The sequence below is a fragment of the Eleginops maclovinus genome, chromosome 23 (genome assembly GCF_036324505.1).
Source record: "Eleginops maclovinus isolate JMC-PN-2008 ecotype Puerto Natales chromosome 23, JC_Emac_rtc_rv5, whole genome shotgun sequence".
NCBI lineage: Eukaryota > Metazoa > Chordata > Actinopteri > Perciformes > Eleginopidae > Eleginops > Eleginops maclovinus.
In genome coordinates this window covers 21,496,836-21,522,508 of record NC_086371.1, presented here as the reverse complement: position 1 = coordinate 21,522,508, position 25,673 = coordinate 21,496,836, and the positions used below count along the sequence as shown (strand labels likewise).

Genomic DNA, 25,673 nt, shown 5'->3' with positions numbered 1-25,673 from the left:
ATTTATAGAGAAGATATGAGGAATTGGTGTGCGTAATTCTCTATAAATCTTCTGGACCAGTGAAAGTGTGTGCATGTTAGGGCTGCGTCATTTTCTGTTGAGCATTGACATTGGGATTTGCGCATCATTTTCAAGAACAAAAAATGCTTCTTTAGTTTGTAAAATGGTCTTAAAATTCACTATAAATTGAGCTCTACGGAACGGTGGGTGTATGCTTTCATCTGTCAATATGTATCGCAGAACACTTTTCTTTATTTTCTCCAAAGTCGTCCAGCCCTAGGCATAGGACTGGAACCATGGTTCCTGGTAATAACTGGCTCTTGGTTCTTCTGCTGTAAGCCTGCAGACAGTCAGAGCTGTGAGATGTAGATGACGGCTTATTTATTTTATTTGAGCTTTGATTGCATTTCCTCTGGAGAAAGTTTTGCTTCCAAATCAGATCCCACAGCCAGAGAACCAGATGCTGTCTCGTGTCCGTGCTTCATTACCAGCGCTACAATGATGGCTACTTTATGAATGTTTTCCGACCGTATCGGCTTCCTTCAAATGTGCTTTTCTGAATGTGTCACAACAAGCTTGATGATTCAGTGTATGTTTTATGAGTTCCTCATGTTTGTCTTGTCAGATTTTACAGAACCTGGGAGTGTTGAAAACTGCAAAATATTCAATTATTTTTGCATTTAAAAACAAACCGTTTTTGAGAAATGTTAATGTTTGACGAGTAAGTCATACACAAACTGTCATGATCGCAATCTTACAGTCCATATACTCACCACAGAAGTTTGAGCTTTTATTGTTTCTGCCGGATGTTATTTCATTAGAAGATCTGCCATAATAATATAATTATAATTTCTTGTGAATTGTATTTGAAATGATTTCTGCTTCTGAAATGTAATTTGTTTACCGAGTAACAGGACTTTCTACTGTCTGAGTTTGCACGCTATTTGAGAATATTGTCATTCAACAAACAATATGGAAAACGTCATTAAATCAGCTTTAAATCTGTTGAAATGACACAAGTTTTATGATCGGGCATGGGTTTTTAATTGTTTATGTACAATAGCAGTAGCTAATAATAAAAGCTATTTCAGAGATGAAAATGATTGTGTGCCCCAGATACTGGAAAGAAACAAATGAGGAAAACAAGTCTATCAATCAACAACAATCAATGTTGTTTTCTTAACCTGCTTTGAATATGTGACATTAATGTAACAAAACTGGCTAACATACAATATGTATGTAGAGAAATAGAGCTCACCTGGAAGACAAGGTGAATTAAGTCTTCTGAAAACAGCAGATCTTCCTCTTAAATGACTATCTTCACAGTGCAGTATACATGTAAATTATTCCCTGCAGACCCTCCCAGGCTTTGTTAGTATCTATATGTGCTTTTCATGTTTGCTACATAGAGAGCCGTGGCTCCAAAGCAGCTGCTTCAGCATAAGGCCCAGCTACAGCTCCAGCCTCAGGCCAAGCCCCAGCAGCCTGCGGCCCAGCATCATCAGCCCTCAGCCGGCAGGAGGTCCCACCGCACGCTGCCCAAGGACCAAACCCAGCTCCTGTCCCTGCAGCACGACCACAGACACAGGGAGAGAGAGAGGCAGAGGCAGAGAGAGAAGCCTGGGGCTGTGGTTCAGAAGCTAACGGCTAGCAGTGGGAGCACAGCTTCTGCTGCTGTGGCTGCCTCCGCTCCCAGCCGCCCCGCAAACAGCCAGCGCTCTGTGGTAAAACCCTGCTTCCCTTCGCTGTCTAGCACTTTGTATCACCTCTGCTTCCCATGCCCATCAGTCTGTCAATCTGTTAGTCTGCCATTCTGTCATTCTGCTTCTCTGCGTCTTGCTTTCATTGAGTTTGTTGGCTTTTCACTGACATTTTTCCAGGTTTTTATTTTAGTTTTTTTTTACTTTGTTTCTTACAATGGCGTATGAGGTCCAATGAGGTAAAAGAATGAGTACGTTTATTGCCCTGGGGAGAGAGGGTCATATTAAAATACTAAGAAACCAAAATAAAGTTTTTTAATTTACAAGAATATTTTTGGGATATTCTTAAAGTTTAAAGTAGAACATTTAAAGGGGAAAAATACACAAAACTAAAATAGTGATGTTTGTGCAGGTCACATCCCTTTGATTATATTTATCACACCACAGTAAAATGGAAATGCATCATGCACACATGAAGGTGGTGCGACATGAAAACATCCTTCATCTTTCCATTGTGTGATTTTACTTAGATTGGCCCCAATACACCATCATAGTTTTATCCCTTTTTTATTTCTTTTTTAATCACCTCATGTATTTCTTAGTTGGCGGGCCACTTTCACGCAAGTCCACCAAGGTCTGCCGAAAGTTTACCAAATGTTACACAGAATGGTAATGTGGTGGACACAGTTCACACCAAAACGTGTATAAAAAAAGGAACTGAAGACTTGTTTTATCCAATGTACGATAACTCTTGTAACGGGGTTGAAAGCATTGGGGTATTTGCATTCTGGCATTTGCTGTTTGTGTAGAACAGAACATGTGGTTTATACCTAGCAGTTAATCTGAGCATAAAAGATAAACCACACCAGGAACTGGAACAGGAAGCACAGCAAAGGTGTCAACTCTAGAGATGGTATTTTAAACAGCTGGGTGACCCAGCTGTTTAAATGCCTGACTAAAGTTTATCCTGAACTCTGTTGCATTGGACAAAATAGATTATTCGGACTATAAAGATTATTTGTGTGTTCACATCTCTTGTCCTGTGACTATCAGATGTTAAGCATCAAAGTGTCTAAAATTGCTTTAAAGTATTATGTTCAATTCTAAGGGTGTTGACGCCTCATTTGCAATTAACCTAGAGTACATCTGGTGTTGACTGAGCTGTTTTGTTTGGTTATGTGATAGAAGCTCCTTTCATATCAGGGCTAGTTTAGATACATTTCTTAAGAATTATGCTTTGTATCAAGTAGTTGAAAGTAACTTTTTAAGATGATTTTAAGTGTGATACTAAAGTGCTGAACTCCAAAGTGTAGACTGCAATCATGTCTACCCACAATGCCCTCCCTAAAACACTAAATCAGCCAATAGCAGGCCTCCAAACTGATGTGTCAAGACCACATCATTCATAACCATTTATCATCATTCTATCCCACATTATACATGCTTAATATATTATGCTAAGACAGTTTGGATTGTACTGTATGTGAAAAAAATATATGTTGATCTCAGCGTGTCGACCTAATTACATAGTCAAGCTTAATATGACTTTATACAAACACAAACCCACATGTGTCATACATGTGATTTATGTTTTTAGATGGACTACCAGGAATCAAACCTAGCCCGGCTGCTCTTAGCTGCTGGTATCCCCAGCCAGGTGCAGTCCAGGCTGGGCTCTGGGAGCAGCTCCAGCCCCTGTACTCCAGCCATGCAGAGGGCTCACCTCAACCAGGTATACATAATAAAAACACATTGCAGTATTTCCTTTTAATGAATTGCAATGTGTTCTCTTTTTATTCTATCTAATCTATACTTTTCTATTCACCATTTGAGTAATTAAAATGTTTTTATATACTTCATCTGAAATGATATTAGCGTAGACACTACAGACAAGTATTTGGTTTTGAGGCTAATGCATTGTTCACACCCAATGCAAAGCAAAAAGGTTGTGTGTTAATTTAAATTAACTTGCGTTCTTTTGCGCGCCAGAAATAATTTGATTTTCTGCAGTGGTGTGAATTAAAAATGACCTGTTCTTATGATTGAATCACAAAAAACAGAACTAAAGGATGAAAAAATGTCCTCAAGAGAATCTCAAACACTTTCGCAACGGTGTTAGCTAGGTTTTGCATTTCTCAATTGAGCGAATACTAGATTATTCATATTTGGCATATTTGAATTAATAGTGGTGGCTAATTTGCTTTTTGTGTGTTTGCAATGACTGTACTGTACTTTAATGGTTGTAATCGCACTGTGCGGAAATGTTTATTTGCAAAACTGTAAAAGCAGTCTTGTATAAGTACAATTATCGTAACAAATAACCTTGGGTAATCCTTCTTTCTCTCCCTAGAATGCCAATTTGCGCTCAAGTCGAGACTTCCCTCACAGCAGCTCCATGTCAGATATGGCCATCTCCCCATTGTCCCCATTGTCCCCGTTTTCCCCCGTGTCTCCAACTGACGACGTCTTCTGGGACTCTGGAGCACCACCTAAGGTGAGCATCGACCGTCCTTTTAGCTACTATACACATTCATGTCACATGGCAGCAGGTTGGGCGACTTACATCAACGAAAATTCAATTAAGCTTGAAGAAAGAGGACGTTTTTGTTGTAGGCATGCCAGGCCCATGGTGTAGCCTGCATCACAAGAGGTTGGCATGATATCCTGAATTCTGTTTATACTGAGTTGATGAAGTTGTGCCTAGCACGAGGTTGGCACACTGGGTGATTTGGGGAGAGGATTGTTTGTGATTTACCTTAAACAAATTGTTTTGATATTTGAAGAGGGGTTTTATTAGGTACTTATCCATGGTAATTGTTTACAAGGTTGCAGGAATAAGTCCTAAATCCTGATATGAATTTGCATTTTTGGTCAGATTTCCTGAAATGAATGTCTGTGATTACCACACAAATAATATACTTCAGTAAATACCCCAATAGTGAATGTTTGTCTTTTAAGACAGCGGTTGCTAACAAGTGGCTAAATGAGACTAGCATACGTCATCACGCCAAACATTAGCTGCTTTATCTTAGCGGTGTCATATGACTGCGATGTAGTTTGTTTATAGCCTAACATCATTTACTATTGGTGATTGCATTCATGTTTTAAAAATCCCAGGGTCAAGGGGACATATGTGGAGATTATCCTGCTGAACAAAACGTGTTAAGTACCATAAACGTCTGTTTGCAACAGATCTTATTTTCTGCATAGATCATAATCCACGAGCGCTTGCAATGCTAACGTCTGCGTCAGCCTACAAAAATATGTCATCACTGCACCACCCTATTACCTAGAATAGATGACAGACAGCACGCCCCCTTCAAAAAATGTTTAACTCTCCCTTCAAGGCTAATCATAAAGCGCCTTTTAATTAAAAACATGACTGATAATCACATTTGAGTAACTCTCTCTGTTGCTCTCTATCTAACATCACTGGCCCCCTGCTGTGTGTTTTATGAGCAGAATACACTGTGAGGTGTATTTACTAACAGAACACCATATGGAGTTGATAAAACAACTAATAACTACTCCAGAGAGAGGACGGGAGCCCAATAAAGCTGTCTGTTCACTATGTCATGTTGGTGAATAACAGGCGGCCGTATGGAGTCGGTAGAGCCGTTAATAATGCTGTGCTCTCTAATGTGACTGCAGTGCGGTGGCTGCTTACCATGTGGGTGTGGATTTAAAACGGTTAAAGCTTTCAGGGACCTACACTAGAATAGGGTTTGACGGGAATGTGTGGCAGCAAAGCTGAGCATTTATTGACTTTTACCGCAATTCAAATCATTTTACAGTAGCTTATATAGTCTAAAGTTCAATGGCATTGTGGGCTATTGTAGGTTTCAACTGACCACAAAAAAAACCCTGACTGGGTTAATATTCAGTGCTTCAACATAAAAACAGAACACATTAAAGAAAAAACTGAGTAAAACGAGATTAAAAAACAGCAACTTAACACAGACAGTTAAACAAACTAAAGTTATTAAAACATCAGTGAAGAAATTCATACCTTTTGATTCCTTTACAGAAACAAACATACTTTCTCCAAGTTTATTTCTCTTAAAATTGCAATTTAATTATAAATATAATTTCAGATTTAGAAATGTTTCATAATCTATGTATTTGAGGTTAATACTAAATGGATCACTTAAATAGAAAGACATTTTCAACTTTTAACACATTTAATCTCTGAATTTTAATAACGTTTGTGCCACAGTCAACAGACACTGAGTGTGTGTGACTGTTCAGATGAGTGTGAAGACAGATGCAGGATGTGGGCAACTTGTCAGAAGGATGATAGGTATTCCCACAGTTGACTTCCTGCTCTGTCGGGTGTGTCTTCCTCTCTGTAACTATGTCATGCGACCCCAGGAGATGAAAGGTCAAAAGGTCACCAGCTGGTTGGTACCACTGAGAGTTTTAGAAGAAAGAAATGATGAAAGGTCCCGTTTGAAACGCCGTGCTTTCTCAAGCAGAACGATCGTGCATCCATTTCACAATCTTCTCATGTCATGAATGCAACACTGTTGAAAACGGTTAAGAAATATCCCTGAGTCAGATAATATTTCCAGTCCGTATGTGAAATTTGTACATGGCTTTGGGGAATTTAAACAGTGAAATGTGAAGAAATAGCAAAGCCTAATGCTCTCAGTGGATTCTCAGTAATAAATATCTCCTGTTGAGTTGTTAAACATTTTACTGCACTTTGCTCTAAACCCTTTTAGGCATTTTTAAAGGTTGTACAGAAAGATTTCATAACCGCAGAAACCTTCCTATAATTAGCTGAAACCCTGCTTGGCTAGACATCAGGTCCTCGTAAAGAGCAAACTAATGAAATGCGAAACAAGCAATCAGAGCCAGCAAGAGGCGGCCATCTTTGTGCTTTCACTAGCTGTCTGTCAAGTCACTTCGATTGATTCGTGTGTGTGTGTGTGTGTGTGTGTGTGTGTGTGTGTGTGTGTGTGTGTGTGTGTGTGTGTGTGTGTGTGTGTGTGTGTGTGTGTGTGTGTGTGTGTGTGTGTGTGTGTGTGTGTGTGTGTGTGTGTGTGTGTGTGTGTGTGTGTGTGTGTGTGTGTGTGTGTGTGTGTGTGTGTGTGTGTGTGTGTGTGTGTGTGTGTGTGTGTGTGTGTGTGTGTGAACTCCAGGTCCCAGAACGCACTACCTCTAAGTTCTACTGTCGCGAGCTGGTGATGGGACACAAGAGGGCCGCTTCCAGGTACTGTACAACTACAATGTGTGCAGCTAACTCAAAGAGAAATGTGTTATTTGTGAAGGTTGACATGTGTTTTATATATACATAGTCCATGGACATATTGTCAAGATGTCAAAAGCTTTAAAAGTTTAAAATGTGTATTTTATTTTTGGCAGAATATTAAAGAAAGTTATCATCATAGTTCCAAAGAACGGTTTTAGTGTGTCTCTGGTCTAGGTTTTGTTTCTATGGAGGGCCTAAGGAGCAAATGAGAAAATAAGAAAAAATGGGTCTTCCAAAATAATGTTTCTTAGTTCCTTAAAAAAATAAAACTGTGAAAGAGGCGTGGATAAAAAAAAACACTTTTCTCATACTGCCTGTGCTGCAGCACCTCTTTTCACCCTCTGTCTGAAACCAGAGCCCAGTCTGTTCTGATTGGTTAGCTGACCAGCTCTGTTGTGTTTGGTCAACCACTTGGAGTTGTCCCGCCTCTTGGCCTACCAAGTTTTGGGGGATTTTAGCCTTTGCAGACCATTTACATGCACAAAAAACACAACACAGTATAGAAAACCCTTAAAAGCATAATAGTGCCCTCTTGGAGTTTACATTTTAAAGCCACACTGTACTCTCACATTAAAATCCTCTACCAGCTGAATTGTTAACAAGATAGTACCTCGCCATCTCACATTGTGATTTATATATTTACTTATAGTTATTAAAGTTAGGTTTTATTAACTTTGGGAATACCCACAAACTAATGTAGCTATAAGTATAGGCTGAGAAGCAAATAAGTGGACAATTTAGAGAAAGATTTGTCCTTAATAAGGAAAAAGAAGTCTTTGTCTCAAATAGGAAGTGAGTAATAAACATCTTTTATTTGTAATCTTTGGTATTGTGACCGTGCTATGAGCGGGGCAATTCTTCACCATGCAGTTATCTTTGCAGCTACACTGAGCTTTATTTACTGTGGATTTATATCACACTACCATTCAGCACACTGGCATGCACTACTGCAGAACAATCTGTCACAGGCACATCAGATTAGTTTAGCTTGGATGATTATTTTCGATTAGATGAAACTAATGGTGAGGAAATTGGGTCATTGCAGTGGCAGCGTGAAGGATAAACTAAAGATTACAAACGTATAATGTAGATCTCTGTTCCCTCTACGGTGTGTTCCTTACTGTGTGTGTGTCTCTTTCTCCATCTAGTGGCAGTCCAGTGTCTGTGGCAGATAAACGCTCAGTGTTTCAGGGAGCCCCCCCAACTGGCAGCAACCATCCAGGTGTGTTTATAAACTCCTCGGGGAGTTTTGTTATCGCTCATGTAGTCATAGTTTGTTTTAATCAGAAAACTTGATTTAACCCGGGGGGAAATTGGGTTCGGTGACAGTGGCTCCATGTTAAAACAAATTAATAATAAATATATTAGATAAAACAATACAATAAAAATAAAAAGTTCAATTAATATAAATATATATTCAATATATACCAATTTATACAAATGTAATAAGCTAAGTTAAAGAAAAAACATGCGACAAAAAGAGAAAATAGAAAATAAATAATAATATACTTATATAAAAGTTCATATAAAATGACCAATTAAAAATATTTATATAAATATAAGAAGTTAAGTTAAAGTAAAAATGAGCAATAAAAGTGATACTTCAAAAATTTAAGGGCAGAATTTCACCAAATTGGATGGACATGCAGTCCATGTATTAACTTTAAATTAGAAATATCATAACAATTGATAAATGTGTGCTTGGCCATTGTAGGAAATCATCGTTAGCTTAATTTGCAGGGAGCTGGAATTAGCTACAGACACAAAGCTTGGTGCATACGTCAGAACATGTGACCCTTCCAATGTACACGATTTATTTCTTATTTATCAAGTTTGCCACTTGTTTTTCACTAAGATTTGTTACAGGTATGAAATAATGCTTCGAAAAAGCACATATGCCAAGCTCACACACCCCAACTCTACACTAATAAACAGACACATGCAGATAGTACAAAAACGTACTACCCACACGGTGATGAGTTCAAAGCCTGCTCTCTCTACCTGTGCGTCTCGAGAGAAGTAACTCATCTCTTTCAAAGCTCTGCTCTCTGTGATCTCTGTGCATCAACGAATCTCTTGTTTTGACTGTAAAATACAGAGGGAAGAGAACACTTTCTGGAGGATATGTGTAGTATATCAAAGTTTTGCGTGTGCAGTTGGCTGGAAGCAGCTTGTGATATCTCTGACTCAGTTCGACTGCAGGCCTCGACCTTTCTTTGTTCGGAGCCGAAGATCAGAGATTTTCCTCAGCTTTACTGTGGCTGTAAAGCTATAAATATGCCTGTGATCTAACTAAGGGAAAAGCAAATTCCCTCTTTGAACTTTAATGTCATTAGAAAGTGTATTTAGAGCATTGATAATCTGGTACAATTGAATAAGATACCTATGACGATAAATACAGTGTTAAGGCAATTTGGAAAGAAGAATCACATGTGGTGCTTGTGTTTCTCAAAAATAAGACTCCTATTTACCCCTTTGTTTTATATAACCTGGGAAGGTGCTTCTTTTAGATCATTTACCAGATGCTCTTGCTTTGTGTTCTGTCATGTTTGTGTTCAAACCTGTTATATAGTGTAGTGTCCACTTAAGCTTAATTTAGGTACACTGAAAAGATGTCTGGGTATCTTCCAAAAGAGGCTGGATCTAGAAAAAAGTGGTTTTGAATAAGCTTTATTGCAGGAAAAACAGCTTTCTCAAATATTGACAGACTCAGAATTCATTCAGGCTGGAATTTGTATAATTAAATATATGTATTATTACAGTGATAAATCATATATATCTACTGCCATCTAGTGGCCAGCTTGATGTTGATATTCCATTCATGGACGTTGATAGTGTATTGTAAGTATGATATTGGTGGTTACAAGTCATTTTCTCTCATAATTTAACCTTAATTGGATTTTTTGTGGGAATATTTCTGCTTAAGCATCAGCAGGTCTTGCTTTAGGACCAGTTGAAGTAAATCGGCTCCAACAGGCAGTACTCAACAGTTACGGTGTTTGTCTATAAACCTATCCCCCCTAGTGATACACAATGTAAAATCCCATATAGACAGCAGCAAAGGCAGTCATGTTTTTCCACAATGGCCTCATTTGTCCACGGTAATTATAAAGTCTCAGCACTGATGTTACTATGGTACGAGTTCAGTGCACTGCTTCACCCTAACACAAACCCTAATCCTGCTCCACAACTGCTACTAATTTAATGTAACTAATGTGTGTGTGTGTGTGTGTGTGTGTGTGTGTGTGTGTGTGTGTGTGTGTTTTGAAGGCTTCTTCAAGCTGGAGAGTCCTCGTCTACAACACCATCTCCAGCAGCACAGGAGGACCCAGGAAAATACACAGGTACACTGACAGTACTTTGACATTGATCTTGAGTCACAATGAGGAGCAGTTTCATCATAAAACACTAAAAAGTTGGCTTCTACATTAAATTTAAAGTTGCCTCCAAGCATGTTGTGATAGTCCTTCTTGCTTAGAGGTAGAATAGTTTGTGTTATTCTCTTCTTCGAACCACATTATACAAAAGTCTACATTTTTATTCTTCACCTCTCTGCTCTTTCTCTGATCTCCTGACCACATTTACTCATTCTGTCCTCTCCTCCGTACTGCAGGGTGTCAGATCTGCTCTGGTTCGGCTGAACAAAGCCACAGAATACTCCTCTTCCAGTGACGAGGTCGGCAGCAGCGATGACGAAGACAGGAACAGGTGACATCTTCATCATCAGTATGACAGATTGTTGAAGTGACATCTTCATCATCAGTATGACAGATTGTTGACCTGACATCTTCATCATCAGTATGACAGATTGTTGACGTGACATCTTCATCATCAGTATGACAGATTGTTAAGTGATGGCGTATTTATGTAGGCCGAGGTTAGCATCACAAGGGATCCCTTGACAAAAAGGGGATTTCCTGTGGATTTTGGATTATCGCAGTAGGAAGATATGTGGCAAACAAATGTTTAGTTAAAGCGTAAATGCAAAAATGCTAACGCTAGGCTATAAACAAAATCCCCAGCGCTAAGCTAAAGTCTGCTAATGTTTGCCTTGATGACTTTTTGTAGAGACATGTAATCAGCTGTTAGCAACATCGTTTTTAAGACACAAAGAAGCTTCAGACATTCGCAAGTGAAGTATTTACTGACTTATTATGTCATTGAAACAATATGTGAAAATCTCGAGGCCGTTGGTCAGTGGGATACTGCGCTGATCTTTGGATCAGGGCATGTGTTTGTGTCCCTGGGCAAGACACTTCACTCCAAATTGCTCCTGTGGGGATTATCCACAGTATTGAATGTATGTTAGTTGCTTTGGATAAAAACTTCTAAAAAGTGACATGTAATTCAATGTTAGCTACAGACCTCATTTCAGGCACCCATCCACAATGAGGGATGAGGGAACAGGAAGTGTTGAAACACTGACTCCTTCCTGCACCACTCTCTAATGGCATTGTGCTTATTTATTTTGTTTATATATGTTATTTTCATTATATTTTACTCAGTCCTTCCTTTTAATACCAAACCACTGAAAGGTACGATTGACTGGCCATTACAAAGAATTCAGTCATTCTTTCAGTGTTCCCACATGCCAGTTATGAAACCTGGCCTGTTGCAACTTGTAATTGTGAAACCAATATCAAGAATCAGAGAGTAGTTTTAGTTATCTTACTCAGTTGTGCCGCTAAACCCCGTGTGTGGAAATGTTTCTGCTGACTGCTGAGGCTCAGTTAACTCCAAATTGCAAATTGTATTGAGGGAAAGCAGCACATTTTTTTAAATGCAAACTTCCCATGGCATAATTTCTGGTTTATTAGACCATATGTAAACCTTGAAAATAAAGCTTGCCAAATAGAATTTGACAAATGTCTCGTTAAAATTGATTGTATAAACACAGAGTAACGTGTGCTTATGGTGAGGGTTCAAAGAATACAGTGTTCATTATGTTTTACGTATATATTATTCCTCTTTTGGTTTTACCTTTCTATCCATGGATGTTAATCATTGCCTTGGATTTTAACGATGTGTTGATCTGTTTTTTTATTTTATACTAATAAATGCAGTCACACTCGGGTTTAAAAATCTCCCACTGTCTGTGTTTGAAGGTCTGGCCTGTCGAACGGAAAGGGGAAATACTTCAGAGGAATACCTGATGGGATCGTGCTGCAGCCTCACCACAATCTCAATCAGGTACCCTGCAAACACACACACACACACACACACACACACACACACACACACACACACACACTTAATATACGCTCTGCTTGTGTTTCTCGTGCCTCATTCTTAGTCTCTTACCATGTTGTGCAGATTTCTCGTGTAGCTTCAGATGACGCCTACATGCTACCAGACCTTCTGCAGAAAACCTCCTCCTCTAGTCCTACCCACAATGCACTGGGCCAGGAGCAGCGAAGGCGTGAACTGAACTACTCGCAGTCACCCACAGCCCCTCGATCCCCCACACACCAGGAACTACATGTGAGTTTATTAGGAGGAGAGTGTAGTCAGAGGAACTTTTTACATTTAATCAACACATTTGAAAAGTTCATTGTTAGGATATCAGTGACTATGTTTACATGCACATTATTATTATTTCTCCATACAGTTCATGTACACATCAAAGTAATTTAGGGTGCATTTAATTAGGACTTATTCTAAATGTATCGTTTTTAGATGTAGACATTTGGGATGTGCCGATATTATTCAGGTTTTAGGAGCATTCTTTGCTAATGTATAGCGTGTATTAGAATATGCAACTCAATCATCAAAACCTCTTCCGTGTTTAGGGCCAACTTAACAGACAATTTGCAAGGCTGGGTTGGTAATGCACGCGCAAAAGAAAAGCCCACATTTCTGGTCAAAAGGAGAAACACACATACTAGTGAAGACATTGGATAATTTGAATTTAAGTAGGGTTATGAACCTGTGAATATGTCTCAACGCCAACCTTTTAAACACCATAACCGAAATGTGGGCTGGCTTTACATTGAGCTCCTGGCAACGTCCCCCCACGTGACACGTCCCAACCTATTGTCCCCCATATACAGTCAGCGAGCTGAATCCCCTCCGCAGCACCTCTGTGTGTCTGTGTGCTCAGCAGGATGTCTGCAGGAGGGACTTAGAGTTGTTGTTTATATAATGTCTCTGTTCTAGTGGTAAACACTGAGAAGTGTTTCAGAACTAATGCTGGATGTGGTTTGGAACATAATATGGGGTTTAATCATGGCAGCGTTTAGCTGAGTTTCTCCATTAGAAACTTCTCTCTTCAGACAAAGAGATATAATAGGAGACCTTTAAATATAATTTGAAGGCTTTGTTCACTTTTGAAGAATTGTGTTTTGATGCAAATAAACAAGCAGAAGCTCCAGCTGTTATATTTTGATCATTATTATTAGCATGCATTTTCACAAGTAATTTAAACAGGTTATTGGTTTTGGGGGTTTAGAGCTAAATCTAAATAGTTTTTCCATGTTAACTTAGTAATTGTATTCATAGTGCTTGTTAGTGCTTGAGAACTTGTTTTTGTTTTTTGTAAGAAATGAATTTCCAAGATGCAATCGAATCAGATGCGTGTTTCTACTGTCCTGTGCCAGTGGGGAGCCCATTCCACCATTTAGGAGCCAGGAAAGCATACCGGCATGTTTTTGAGGGGTACCTGGGTCCCCTCACGCAGAGATAAAGTAGCAAGCCGATTGGCTGACGCCGAGCAAAGTGCACATGCTGGAGTGTATGGTTTAATGTAGGAAGCGGATGATGCCCCTCACAGCTTGGTAGCCCAGTACCAATGTCTTAAAGCGGATTCAGTCAGTGGCAGCCAGTGAATGGAGGGAAGGAGAGGTGTGGTGTGGGAGAACTTGGGGAAGTTGAAGACAAATCGAGCTGCAGCATTCTGAATTAGCTGTAGAGGTCGGATGGCGTTTGCAGGTAGACCAGCCAGGAGGGCATTGCAGTAGTCGAGGCGTGAGATGATCAGAGCCTGGACCAGGACCTGCGTTGATCTCTTATAATAAAAATAAAGAACCTTTTTTGGAACTAGTGAGATTTTAAATAAATATTTTCTGAAGACTCTTCTCTTTACACTATCAAGACACCCCCTTTGGATAACAGCAGGCTGAGTAGTGAAAATGTGTTGGGCATTTCAAAGCCTTGACTTAACAAAGGGGAGATATTTGACCAGTTGCATCTGTTACATGTATCCACTAGAGGGAAGTGCTGGCACAGTTTGAGTTAATAGGAAGCTCTTTCAGAAAGGTATCTGGCAATAGTAATGAAAAAAAAAAGTCCTAAAAAGTGTGTTAATGGTGATGCTGCAAAGTTGTTGTCACTTGTCTATAGAGCTGTAATTAGGACTTGTCTGTTCTTGCATATGGAGCCAGAACCAAACAAAAGAACATGTGTCTTTCTTTTGTTGCACATCTTCAGGCCGTCAGCAGTTCGGCTGGTAAAAACACTTCCACGTCTTCCTCCTCCTCCTTCCTTTCGTTCATTGATCCAAGATTGATCCCCATGTCATCGCCACCCCAGAGCCCTGGTGAGGACACACACACACACACACACACACACACACACACACACACACACACACATACACACTCACACACAGATCTGCATGCACACATATATATCCATCTGTCAGTACATAAAGAAATGCAATTAAGACATCTTCTTCTGGATTGTAAATGTTTTTATATGAAGTAATTCACAGGTCACAGCTTTTTTATTGTTGGACACTTTACTCAGTTGACTACACAATGAATTGTTGACATTAATTTTGTTCGTGTTTTCCCGATGTAGTGGGCATTAAGGGTGAACTCATCAAGAGGGAGAACCATAGGAAGGGCTCGGTGGTAAACGTGAACCCGACTAACATCAAACCGCAGAGCGACTCTCCAGAGATCAGAAAGTACAAAAAGAAGTTCAACACTGAGATCCTCTGTGCTGGACTCTGGGGTTTGTCATTTTTTAAAATTTGATTTTAAAGTATACAACATTTTCACTGCAGTCAGCAACCTTCATTGAGTTTGTTTTCTTGACAATGTCCTTTTTTTGAAAGTGTGTATACTCTACAGGGTTTTTATTTTGTAATTTTCACCAGCGTTACAGACACTGCAGATGGATGCATGTCGGTGGTGGAGTGTAATGTGAGTGTCTTCTGTCTGTCTTGCAGGTGTGAATCTGTTAGTAGGAACGGAGAATGGTCTGTGGCTGCTGGATCGCAGCGGGCAGGGGAAAGTGTACTCGCTCATCAGCAGACGGAGGTTTCAGCAGATGGATGTTTTGGAAGGACTCAATGTTTTAATCACCATATCAGGTACATGTTCTGTAGGTTAAAGCTATACAAATGCACTGACTCTGCCTTCATATACTGCACTTTAGAGCAAGGTTTATCAAAAATCTTCAGTGGCTCTAGAGAAAGCAGAACTCTCAATGACTTGCATTTGCACAGAAGCTAATGGAGATTAGCATTGCTTTTGATGAATTAAAAATGAACAGCAATAATATATAATGAATTACTGAACAAGCATACCGGCATGCCAAGTGTCAAATGCCCACCTCGGGCTTCAAAAAAACACATAGACAGATAGTAAGCAGACTCAAAATTACCTCAAAGATGCATAAAGAGACACAGAATGACTTTAAAGGGCCGAACAGCTTCAGAGATGCAAAACAGGTGAAAAGAGAGAAGAAAAAAAAAGAGAGAAACCAAAATGACTTCAAGAAAAAAAACAACTCTACAGAAAGACAAACAACCCTAAACAACTTAAAAGAAACCCAACACAAACCAATAATACAACAACTATAAAGTCTGTGTTTTGCTCTTATGGGGGAGAGGTCATGGGCCTTTTGCATGTCAGCCGAGGGGCTCATTTTTCTCAGTTATCTTTGACCACCAGCCCCAACTACTGCTAGTCCAATATGACGGAAATGTTTTGCTTTCTATTCTAATCTAATCAGGATTCCATCACCCTCCTCTCTGTCTCGCTCTGTGTCTCTAGGTAAAAAGAACAAGCTCCGTCTTTACTACCTGTCCTGGTTGAGGAACAAAATCCTGCACAACGACCCAGAGGTGGAGAAGAGACAGGGCTGGACCTCAGTAGGTGACCTGGAGGGTTGTGCACACTATAAAGTCGGTAAGTACACACTGCGAAGGGCATATGGAATAGAATGGTTCAATTATATTTTTTTCTGCAGTTAAAATATACTCCACAAGTGTATTATTTAGCACACTCTTTAAGAGGTACTGAGTCAAAGAGATAAGGTCTTAAGTTGTTGAGGGCTTTTTTCCCTTTTTGTTTCATCAGTGCGCTACGACAAGATTAAGTTCTTGGTGATTGCTTTGAAGAACGCAGTGGAGGTGTACGCCTGGGCCCCAAAACCCTACCACAAATTCATGGCCTTCAAGGTTTGTAACATTCAATTGTTATGGATTCAGAAACAAGGATTTAAGCAACATACTGTACACCATGCATACTGCAGTGTAAGGTATAAAATCGATCACCTTACATACTTTAAATACTGGATGGGTTTAATGGCTGTAAATGTGGAACAGACCTTCGTGGTCCATAATGTAAACCCTCCATAACCAGATGGAGTTACACACAAACTTTAACAGTGCTCAGCCAGTATTCAAATTCCTTCAAATTTCCTCCAAGTCTTATCAAAAACCATCTCCAACAAGTGAACAATAGAGTGTTGCAGTCCTGAAGTCCAAAATGGTGTGAAAACCTACGGGTTCCCTTAGCTCAAAGTCATTGCTTTTTTTACTGTTTTGTTATTTAACAGCCGGAAATAAAGTCTGTGGTTAACACAAGATCTTGAGTTTCACTTTTAAATACGTCATAGCCCTCTTGTGAATTTTGTGAATGTCATAAAAAACAGCATTTGCTAACATGTCTCAATGAGGCTACTAAACATCATCTAGCCGGCCATTAGCAACCTTAAGCTGAGCAAAATCCCATTGGCATTTTGTTGAGGGGGTCCTTGCGATGTTAACGTTGTGGTTTGCCTAGAAAAATATGTGATCCTTGCACTCTATACAGTTCTCCTTTAGTTTTTACTAGATTTTTGCACAATCTAGACAAACTCGTTGATACACATGGAAGGAAAAAATAAAAGGGTCACTTCCACGATCAGAAACATGCACATATTCGCAGCCATGACTCATCCAGCTATCAGGGTCACGCACACAGATCTCAGCAGAACTGTGATCCATTTCTTTGCGTCCTTCGTGGCCTGAGCTACTTTTTTTTTCAGAAAAGGCCAAAAATATACCACCCTGTTGAAGCACGACTATCTTAAGATTGCTATTAAATTGTCAAAGTCACTCATAACTTCTAAAGCAGCCGTTACAGTTAGATAACTGTTGTCACATATTATTTTATTTATATTTTAATGTATCATTAAAGGTAAAGATTGTAATGTAATTTTAGATGTTTGGACTGTATCTACTGAGGTATTTTGCTTGTGTTTATGACCATTTTTCTTTATGTGAATGTCTATGCAGTCCTTCAGGTCGCTGCCTCAAAAACCGATGTCTGTTGACCTCACAGTAGAGGAAGGCCAGAGGTTAAAGGTCATCTACGGCTCCCTCTCAGGTTTCCACGCCATTGACGTCGACTCTGGAACACCTTACGACCTCTACCTGCCGACACATGTAAGTTAATATTGCTTATGATCAGTAAATGTTCTTGTGTTGGTCATTATCTCAAAACGTTTTCTAAAATGTCAAAGCTTGTCGCCAAGTCATAAAATGTCATATTTTGACAGGAACTCGTTTGAGAAATGTCACTAATCTTGTAAAAGTCCTACTCAAAAACAGGTGATGATTCTTTACCTGAATTAAGAATGTCAATCTGACATCTGTGTGGCATACAGTATGTAACATTAACATACATGTATCTAGCCAACGTATGTGATGACTGAAGCCCAACCTTAAGGTGATTTTGTTTTTTTGTTTTATTTTGTTCAGTGTGTGTGTTTATTTTAGGTTTATTGTTGTCAGTCTGGAAAAATAAAAAGTTAAAAATTTTTAAAAAAAACAGGTGATGAAAACAAATGTATATTAAGTATGGAAGCTCTGAAAGGCAGTGTTAATGTACAGTTAGTCTAAAATAAGCTTCTTTATATTGATCTGTGAAACGTTTTTTTTAATTTCACCATGCCTCTAACAGGTGAGAGATTGTGTGTTGAACATGTGTTGTTTAAAAGTCACTCAAGAAATAACGAATCATAACTGATTTATATTTTGAACATGAGTTTGAGATTCTGTGGCATGAATTACAATTACAACACATTCTGGCAAGAAAAAATAGCAAATGTAATATAAGTCAGCAAATGCATATGTTTAACCTAACTTTAAATCTGGATCTGAAGAAGGTAATGGACCCCCTGTTAGTTTTTTGGCCTCTCAGGGCTTCTGTAGGAATTGAGTGTTCATAGTGTATGTATTTAACCATTTTAAGATCTCTAATCTCTTACATCTTACATTACTCGTACGTGATACCGATATTGTTTTCACTGTACCTGGAACTCTGTATTATACCTTACCATCCGCTTTTATACTCCATCACCTCACTCCTCTCCATCTCTCTGGATGCACCTCTCCTCCTGCTCTTCCTCCCACTCACAAGTCTGCAGTTGTCAGTCATTGCTCTTCTTTATCTCTCCTGTTCTTCTCGCTCCACCTCCCCCCCACTCTCCTCCCACTAAGTGTAAAGCTGTCAAACACTGAACTCTTCCTCTTTCGTTATTCTCTTGATTTCCAACCACTCTGTCATCTAATGTGGCCTCGTTTATTGGCTAATTTTTTATCTTCTCTTTTGTTTCATTTACCAATCTTTCATTTCGCGTCCTCTCCATGCCTCTCTCTTCTGTCTGTGGGCAGGTAAAGCTCATGGCAGGATTTTATGAGTCAGGTTGACATTTCCATTCGGATGTTGTTATTTTTTTACCCCTCAAATGGCATTCTGACTTTCAGTTGAATTGCAGAGATTGGGCAAGTGCATGCTATCTGATCGTCACTGGATATTTATGGTTGTAGACCAGCATCAGCTGAATTTATTTTAGATTTTTAGTTGAATCATTTTGGATTTGATGTTTTGCTTGTGCATCAGTCTCTGTAACCCAAATTGTGTCAAAACACATTCTTACATCTGACTTCTGATATTCCAGAGACAACCATATACAGCTCAACAACATGTAGATTGTGCATATTCTTAGCCAGACCACCAGCATGACTCTAGAGATCACTTGGACTTTTAAAGGGTAATTGTTAAATGGCCTCTTTTCGATTTTTCCAACAGAACAACGTTTGACAACCTATCTCTTTGTGGGTCTATATGTTTCTTAAACTTTGTTATTTCACCATGAATACCAACCTGAAGCTGCTTGCCCTCACACTTTGTATGAAGGAGCTTTACCGCTAACAGATGTCTGACAGCTGTAGAGTGAGGAGGACTATCCACAGATGGAGATAAAAGTACAACACTCACCGGCAGAAATGTCAAGGTTCCACCCAGCCAATCTGCACAAACAAATGGGCTTTTGGTTCTTTGCGTTATAGTTTCTGCCTGAAAGACACGGTAAAAAAAACACGTTTTCCTCAAATTTATACATGGACATCTCGTAGCTACCGCACAAAAACGGCGCTATGTGGACACGGCCCCTAACCTTAGCGCGATCGTGAATTCAAATGTTTAATTTTTCAAAGACTTAAGTTTATAATTTAATATCTAAAACTAACATTCAAATCAGCCTCAGTTGTAGGGTCACATCTGTTGACCTTCATATTCAGGTTTGAAATAAATTGAATATGCTGCAAATGGGTTTTTTATGTTTGTTCATTACTCCTTTAGGGTACCAGGTAAACCGCAATGCGGCAGATTTAGTCAATCTAGGAATAACATGGCGATTTTTTTTCATTGGTTGAAGAGTTTGTAGAATAACAGTAGTCGCCTAAGAGAGCACTTACCAGCATTAAGTGTTAATTAGCAATTGTTAGCATCAACATCGTAGCATTATAATTATGGCTCTGTTAGTATGCTAACAGTAAAGCTTTAGCAGAGCAGATCTGAATTATTTTTTTGTCACTAAGAGGAAACTTGTTTTGTGTCAATTAACGGATAATTACAGTTTTAAAATCAGTGTAGTATCTGTTGTCATGTAGAGTTTTGTAATACGGTCTCCATGCTGACATCTAAATTTAATGTAAAGCCCACAGTTATGAAAAATAAATGATAGAGCTTACTCTACTCTCAGATGTTTCATGCATTATTATAACTAGAGTATCCATAGTATAGGCAGACTGTAATTTCCAATGGTATACAATCCCGAGCTGCCTACACCACCAGTCTATAATTACAATATGACGCACTGCAGAATATATTTTTCATTTCAGTTAGTCTCAGGAATAATAGGAAAATGCTTGAATAGGAGGCTTGGCTGCATCCAAAGGCAGAACATGTAAAAGCAATCAAACAACATTATGATATGTCTTGGTAATATTTGTGAAATGCTTTTATATAACTCAAACTTCATTGAGTTACAATGACTTGTGGAAGTCGGTAAAGTGTTTTGCATCTCCAAAGTTAATTTCCCTCTCTAAATGTGAACAAATCGCCCACTGCTGACACCATTAGAGACAGAGAAGGGATTTTTTTTCTTTATATGTGGGCAAGTAGATCTCGCTGTAGCCTCCGGTGAGTCATATTCTGACACATCTGGTTAAATATGTTCAGAAAGAACTAGAGAGGGTTTAAAACTTTATAATAATAACTATAAAGCTTTTCTTCAGCCTGTTTTGCATACAGTATTAAATAAAAAGTGCATTTCTGAGGTTATGTATTTGTTTTGTTGGTTCATATACTGTCTGTGCACTGCGCATACATATGGCGTTGAGTGGGTGGCTGCAGCCGGTTTCTCAGGTTTCTATGGTTTAATGAATTATTCAATGATTTTCCTCATCTTTTAAATCATTGTGTGATAATATGTCCATGAAGCCAATACCCATTTTAGATTTTTGCCATGGTTCAAGAAAAACAGAGTTCAACCTAATGACTTAAGTTTCTGAATAATACATAGAAGTTTGGAGTGAGGCGCTAAGACAATGTGTAGACCACAGAATAGTCTAAAATGCCTTTATATTTGAAAGTTAAGGAGTGGAGTTCTTTGTGAAATACTTTTGTAATATTCCATGCACGTGTTGGGCAATATTGAAGTTCTCCTACTAACGATAATGCTCTTACAAACAAAACCTACACAAAATGATCCGTAGAAAAAAACGAAAGAGACACATTTATACAAATATAAATATGTACCTTTATATTTGTTGCCTTTGCAGAAACCCATTTGATTTGGGGCTGATTGCTCACTGTGGTAGGAGTTTCGGTCCAGCTGCTCTTTTTGGACGTAGTTGGTGCGTATTCTGTTGGATATTGAGTTTAAGGATGGAGATTTGTGGTGTTTCCATTTTAAGGTCTACTTTGTTAACATTGTTCTTAGTTAGACGTGTGAGCCCTCCAATTACAACCACAACATTCTTGCTATTATTCCCAGAGGTGGGACCAAGTCACTGTTTGGCAAGTCCCAAGTAAGTCCCAAGTCTCAGCAGTCAAGTCCAAGTCAAGTCCCAAGTAAAGACAGAGAAGGGCAAGTCGAGTCCAAGTCCAAGTAACACCAAAGCCAAGTCGAGTCCAAGTCCAAGTCCCAAGCTTCTTCGAGTCCTGAACAAGTCATCATGTACTCTTCACTTAATAATGCCATTATCAGACTAACGATCACACAATTTCAACATATCAACCTAATCTTCAGTATTTTTTTATACATACAGATTAAACTATGCATATATTTTATATATCTGTATATACGCATGCGCCCAAAGACCTTCAAAGTATTGTGTGTGAATGGTGGGTTAGAAATGTATGAGCACGGAAGGCACCACTGTCATCCTAAAGTTGGTAAAGCGCCTTGACTAGTGAGGCATGGACTGTGTGGATGCATGTAACTGGCATTGATGCTTCAGTGGATGCCAGTTACAGTAGGTCAACATTTTGCTTAAATCACAAAGAAACCTAATATTTCAATAAAACAATGTTTAATCTGCATAACAATTAAGCAGCATGACTACACACAATGAAAGGTGCTGGGGGTAGGCGCTTGAGAGACAGACAGACAGAGAGAGAGACAGAGTACACCTCCCTAATCTTAGTTATTTGTGTACATACCTGCAAACTCAGAAGGGCTGAAAAAGGTGACAAACTAAACCGTTGTAGGGGGGTCTGGGGGGTCTGGGGGTCTGGGGGCATCCCCCCCCACCCCCCCAGCCTTTGTACACGTTGCCTAGCAACGTCGCACATGCGCATTATATCCTGCTCCGCTCCGAGTTATAGTAGTAGGCTATTCATGGGAAACGCATGAACAGCACGTTAAGATCTCGGCCAAGTCGTAATTAAAAGCAGTTCTTCATTATTTAAGTTAAGCGGCGGTAACGCCAGTGTTAAACAAGGTGTTAAACACGCAAATGCCGGTTGGTGTGCGTACGGTACTGAGTGTTTATCGTCCACGGCCGCAGTGCCGCTGCTAGCCATTTTGGTGCCCTAAGCATAATTCCTTCATGATGCCCTCCCCCCCCCCCCCCCAATAAAAAAACATTATGAGTTGTGATGAGTGAGTGGGGAGGGGAGGGGGGGAGGGGAGAGGGGGGCACCATCGGTACCTTTGAGTAGTATGCCTAAAAAGTGCCTCATATTTCTATAGTCTACTGAAATAATTTCGGCCTTATAATTATTATGACGATTTTTCATTAGGCTATTTTTGGTGGTGCCCCCTCGACACTTGGTGCCCTACGCACAGCGCGTAATGCGCGTTATGGGAGCGGCGGCACTGCACGGCCGTAATGAACGTGTCGCATTGGTCCATATGTAATGCGCACGTTCTGTTGTTCCCATTGGCATAGAGCTATTGAACATTAATTTTAACAAAGGATACGGATAACATATCGCCCACGGCAGTTTTGTCATTGTATGTATAGCCTATATTTGTATTACGCTATCATCATTCAACATGTAGAATGAACGTGTTATCTATAGAGTCGATTTACATAGATAATTCACAACCATGAACCTAATCTGGATCTTAAACCTGCCAATTGCAACTGAGAGAGACGCAGACCAGACGGACAGCTCTCGACTAGGCTTCCCTTCCGTGGCACAATTGCATCTTTTCCGTAGATGAAATCCGGGGAAATCGTGAATATTAATGAGGGGAAACCCGGGGATTATCCAATCACGCTGGTTAGGTCCCTGATCCAATCCAAAAAGGCCAAAATCCACCACATGATTGCATTGCTCGCACTTGCCTGCCGGCTCTCTCACTTTGCGGTCTTTGGGGCTTCGCAGGTTCGCATTGCAGGGAAGGATGTCCATGATCAGGAAATTTAGCTTTTGACTCGAGGCATGTCAAGTCATACAAGTAAAAGAGGCAAAGTCCGAGTCAAGTCTCGAGTTAATAGTATTCAAGTCCAAGTCGAGTCGCAAGTCATGCCGAATTTGATCAAGTCAAGTCTGAAGTCATTAAAATCATGACTCGAGTCTGACTCGAGTCCAAGTCATGTGACTCGAGTCCACATGTCTGATTATTCCCACTTTATTTCCCCCAAAAATTATGGTGTGCACGGCTACACGGTCAAAATTGGTTTTCTCAAACAGCCTGAATCACCCACACCTGCGCCTGTGAGGTCACTTAATTACCCTGTGCCCCATCGCGCCATCCAGTGCTCACAAACAACAACAAACGCATACAAATAGGCACAACAATTGTCGTCGAACTGGTCCTTTTGCATTATTTTTGCCAAAGGAGTGGACATCTTTACTGCCGTAGTGAAGGCTACGTAGTTAGCTACGTTCGGCGTCACATATATGCTAGCTCCTTGCTTACTTATTAGCACATGTTAACGTTTTTTGATACGCTGAAACAATATAGTGTGGCATAGACATAGCAATAGAAAGAGATAGATTGAATAAAGAGTAAATTCATAACAAGCGTTGAATAACCAAATACCTGTCTGTAACCGGGGCCTCGTGAGGACCATATTTGCAGCCAACCTTTAATCACATTGGACAATAATCTGGCAGGCTAGCTTTTTGCTAACTTGCTAGCATAGGCTTACTTTTTGGATTACTACAGTACAACAATGCTGTAGAACAGAAACAAAGCAAGGTGACGAAAGGGACTGGATATCCAGTAATATTCATGAAAGTTGTAGCATAATTATATATTGTTGACACATAAGGACCATTATCACTGCCAACCAAAATCGCCCTGAACGATGGGGGTTCATCTGCACCATTAGCTTGGTGAAAAATGTCTTTTACTTTTTCTATTGGGAATGTTATTGCCTTCTCATTCATGTTCTCAACACTTTCACACAAACCCACACACACACTTCCAAGGGAACAAGGATCTGTGCCACTTTCTATAAGCATGGGGAGTTGGAGCTGGAAAGGGGAAGAGAGACAGACTTACTAAAAGTGAAATACACTCTAAAAATACTCCTCCCGTGTCCTCCTTCTCTCGACATCAGTAGTGTGTGTGTCCTTGCTCCTGTTGAGTTTTCTCTCATTGCTCCTCTGCTGTATAAAGCCGGTGTGCTCACAGGTCCCTACCACACCGGTGCCTTATACTGCTGCGATATAATCTCAGCTCCACAGCCTGGCTTCTTTTTTTCTCTCTTACACAAACAGTGCAGCTTTCAACACATACTCAAACACACACACATACACACTCCATCATCCTCAGTTCACTTTCTCTGAGAGCTCTTGAGGACACTTCACACTCACGGGCTTTCTCTACAGCTGTGTATCCTTATTTTTATTACCTAATTACTGCCAAAAGCATTTCACTTTCGCAAACAATGCACCACTCACCCACTTAAAGAATCCCACACACACACACACACACACACACACACACACACACACACACACATACACACACACATACACACACACACACACACACACACACACACACACACACAACAGCATCTTCCACTGCTGCTTGCAAACTATGTAACAATGCTGATTCCGAGGCAGAGGATTAAGATTGCGCTGCGTCTCTGGATGCCTGTTCTGATGCTCAGGATCGTAGTGGCTCACACTCTGGTAACGTATGAAGCACGGTGTCATGAAGTTTATTTACCTGCTTTTTATAACATAACCGTGCTCAGCTGTTTCTGTGGTGTGTTTGCTAAAGAGATCCCCTCTTTCTTTAGATGTGCGTTTTATTTACACACGTGTCTCTGCTGGTTACATACGTGTCTCTGCTGGTTGCATACGTGTCTCTGCTGGTTACAGACTTTATTTCTGAACTACATAATGAAATGATTCTGAACTCGTTAAAATTAAAATCAACTTATATGGGGTTGTTTGAAAACATTTCTTTAGATGATTGTGTGCTTACTGTTCGATAATACTGTCAATGCGTGTTTCCTTTTTAATACATTATTGTGAGTTTTTAACTATTTTCATTCTACAATTTTTATCTTAAAATAGCTTGAACATGTGCAAGTCCCTCAGTCAAAAACATATCTCAAATATTTTAAAGTTCGATTTGAAAATGCCCTTCAATTTAAATCATTGAAATGTATTTTCTATTGACCTTTGTGCTTCAGTCAGGGACCTACATTTTTTTTATTGAATCTAATGTTATGAACGAATAAA

General features: G+C 39.6%; 1 protein-coding gene across 4 annotated transcripts in view; it reads left to right on the top strand.

The window, feature by feature from the left end:
* si:zfos-2326c3.2 (mitogen-activated protein kinase kinase kinase kinase 4) overlaps positions 1 to 25,673 on the top strand; it is an 80,087-nt gene that overhangs the window by 47,379 nt on the left and 7,035 nt on the right. For 2 of the 4 annotated variants that reach the window (XM_063875786.1, XM_063875785.1), the window contains exons 16-30: positions 1,410 to 1,724; positions 3,298 to 3,432; positions 4,051 to 4,194; positions 6,845 to 6,915; positions 8,103 to 8,176; positions 10,225 to 10,298; positions 10,568 to 10,662; positions 12,060 to 12,144; positions 12,268 to 12,435; positions 14,380 to 14,488; positions 14,752 to 14,907; positions 15,125 to 15,268; positions 15,954 to 16,088; positions 16,260 to 16,360; positions 17,462 to 17,611. In XM_063875786.1, the coding sequence (XP_063731856.1) occupies positions 1,410 to 1,724; positions 3,298 to 3,432; positions 4,051 to 4,194; positions 6,845 to 6,915; positions 8,103 to 8,176; positions 10,225 to 10,298; positions 10,568 to 10,662; positions 12,060 to 12,144; positions 12,268 to 12,435; positions 14,380 to 14,488; positions 14,752 to 14,907; positions 15,125 to 15,268; positions 15,954 to 16,088; positions 16,260 to 16,360; positions 17,462 to 17,611 (1,956 nt within the window). The remainder of the gene's footprint in view (positions 1 to 1,409; positions 1,725 to 3,297; positions 3,433 to 4,050; positions 4,195 to 6,844; positions 6,916 to 8,102; positions 8,177 to 10,224; positions 10,299 to 10,567; positions 10,663 to 12,059; positions 12,145 to 12,267; positions 12,436 to 14,379; positions 14,489 to 14,751; positions 14,908 to 15,124; positions 15,269 to 15,953; positions 16,089 to 16,259; positions 16,361 to 17,461; positions 17,612 to 25,673) is intronic. The other 2 variants (XM_063875788.1, XM_063875787.1) reach the window with 1 other exon arrangement.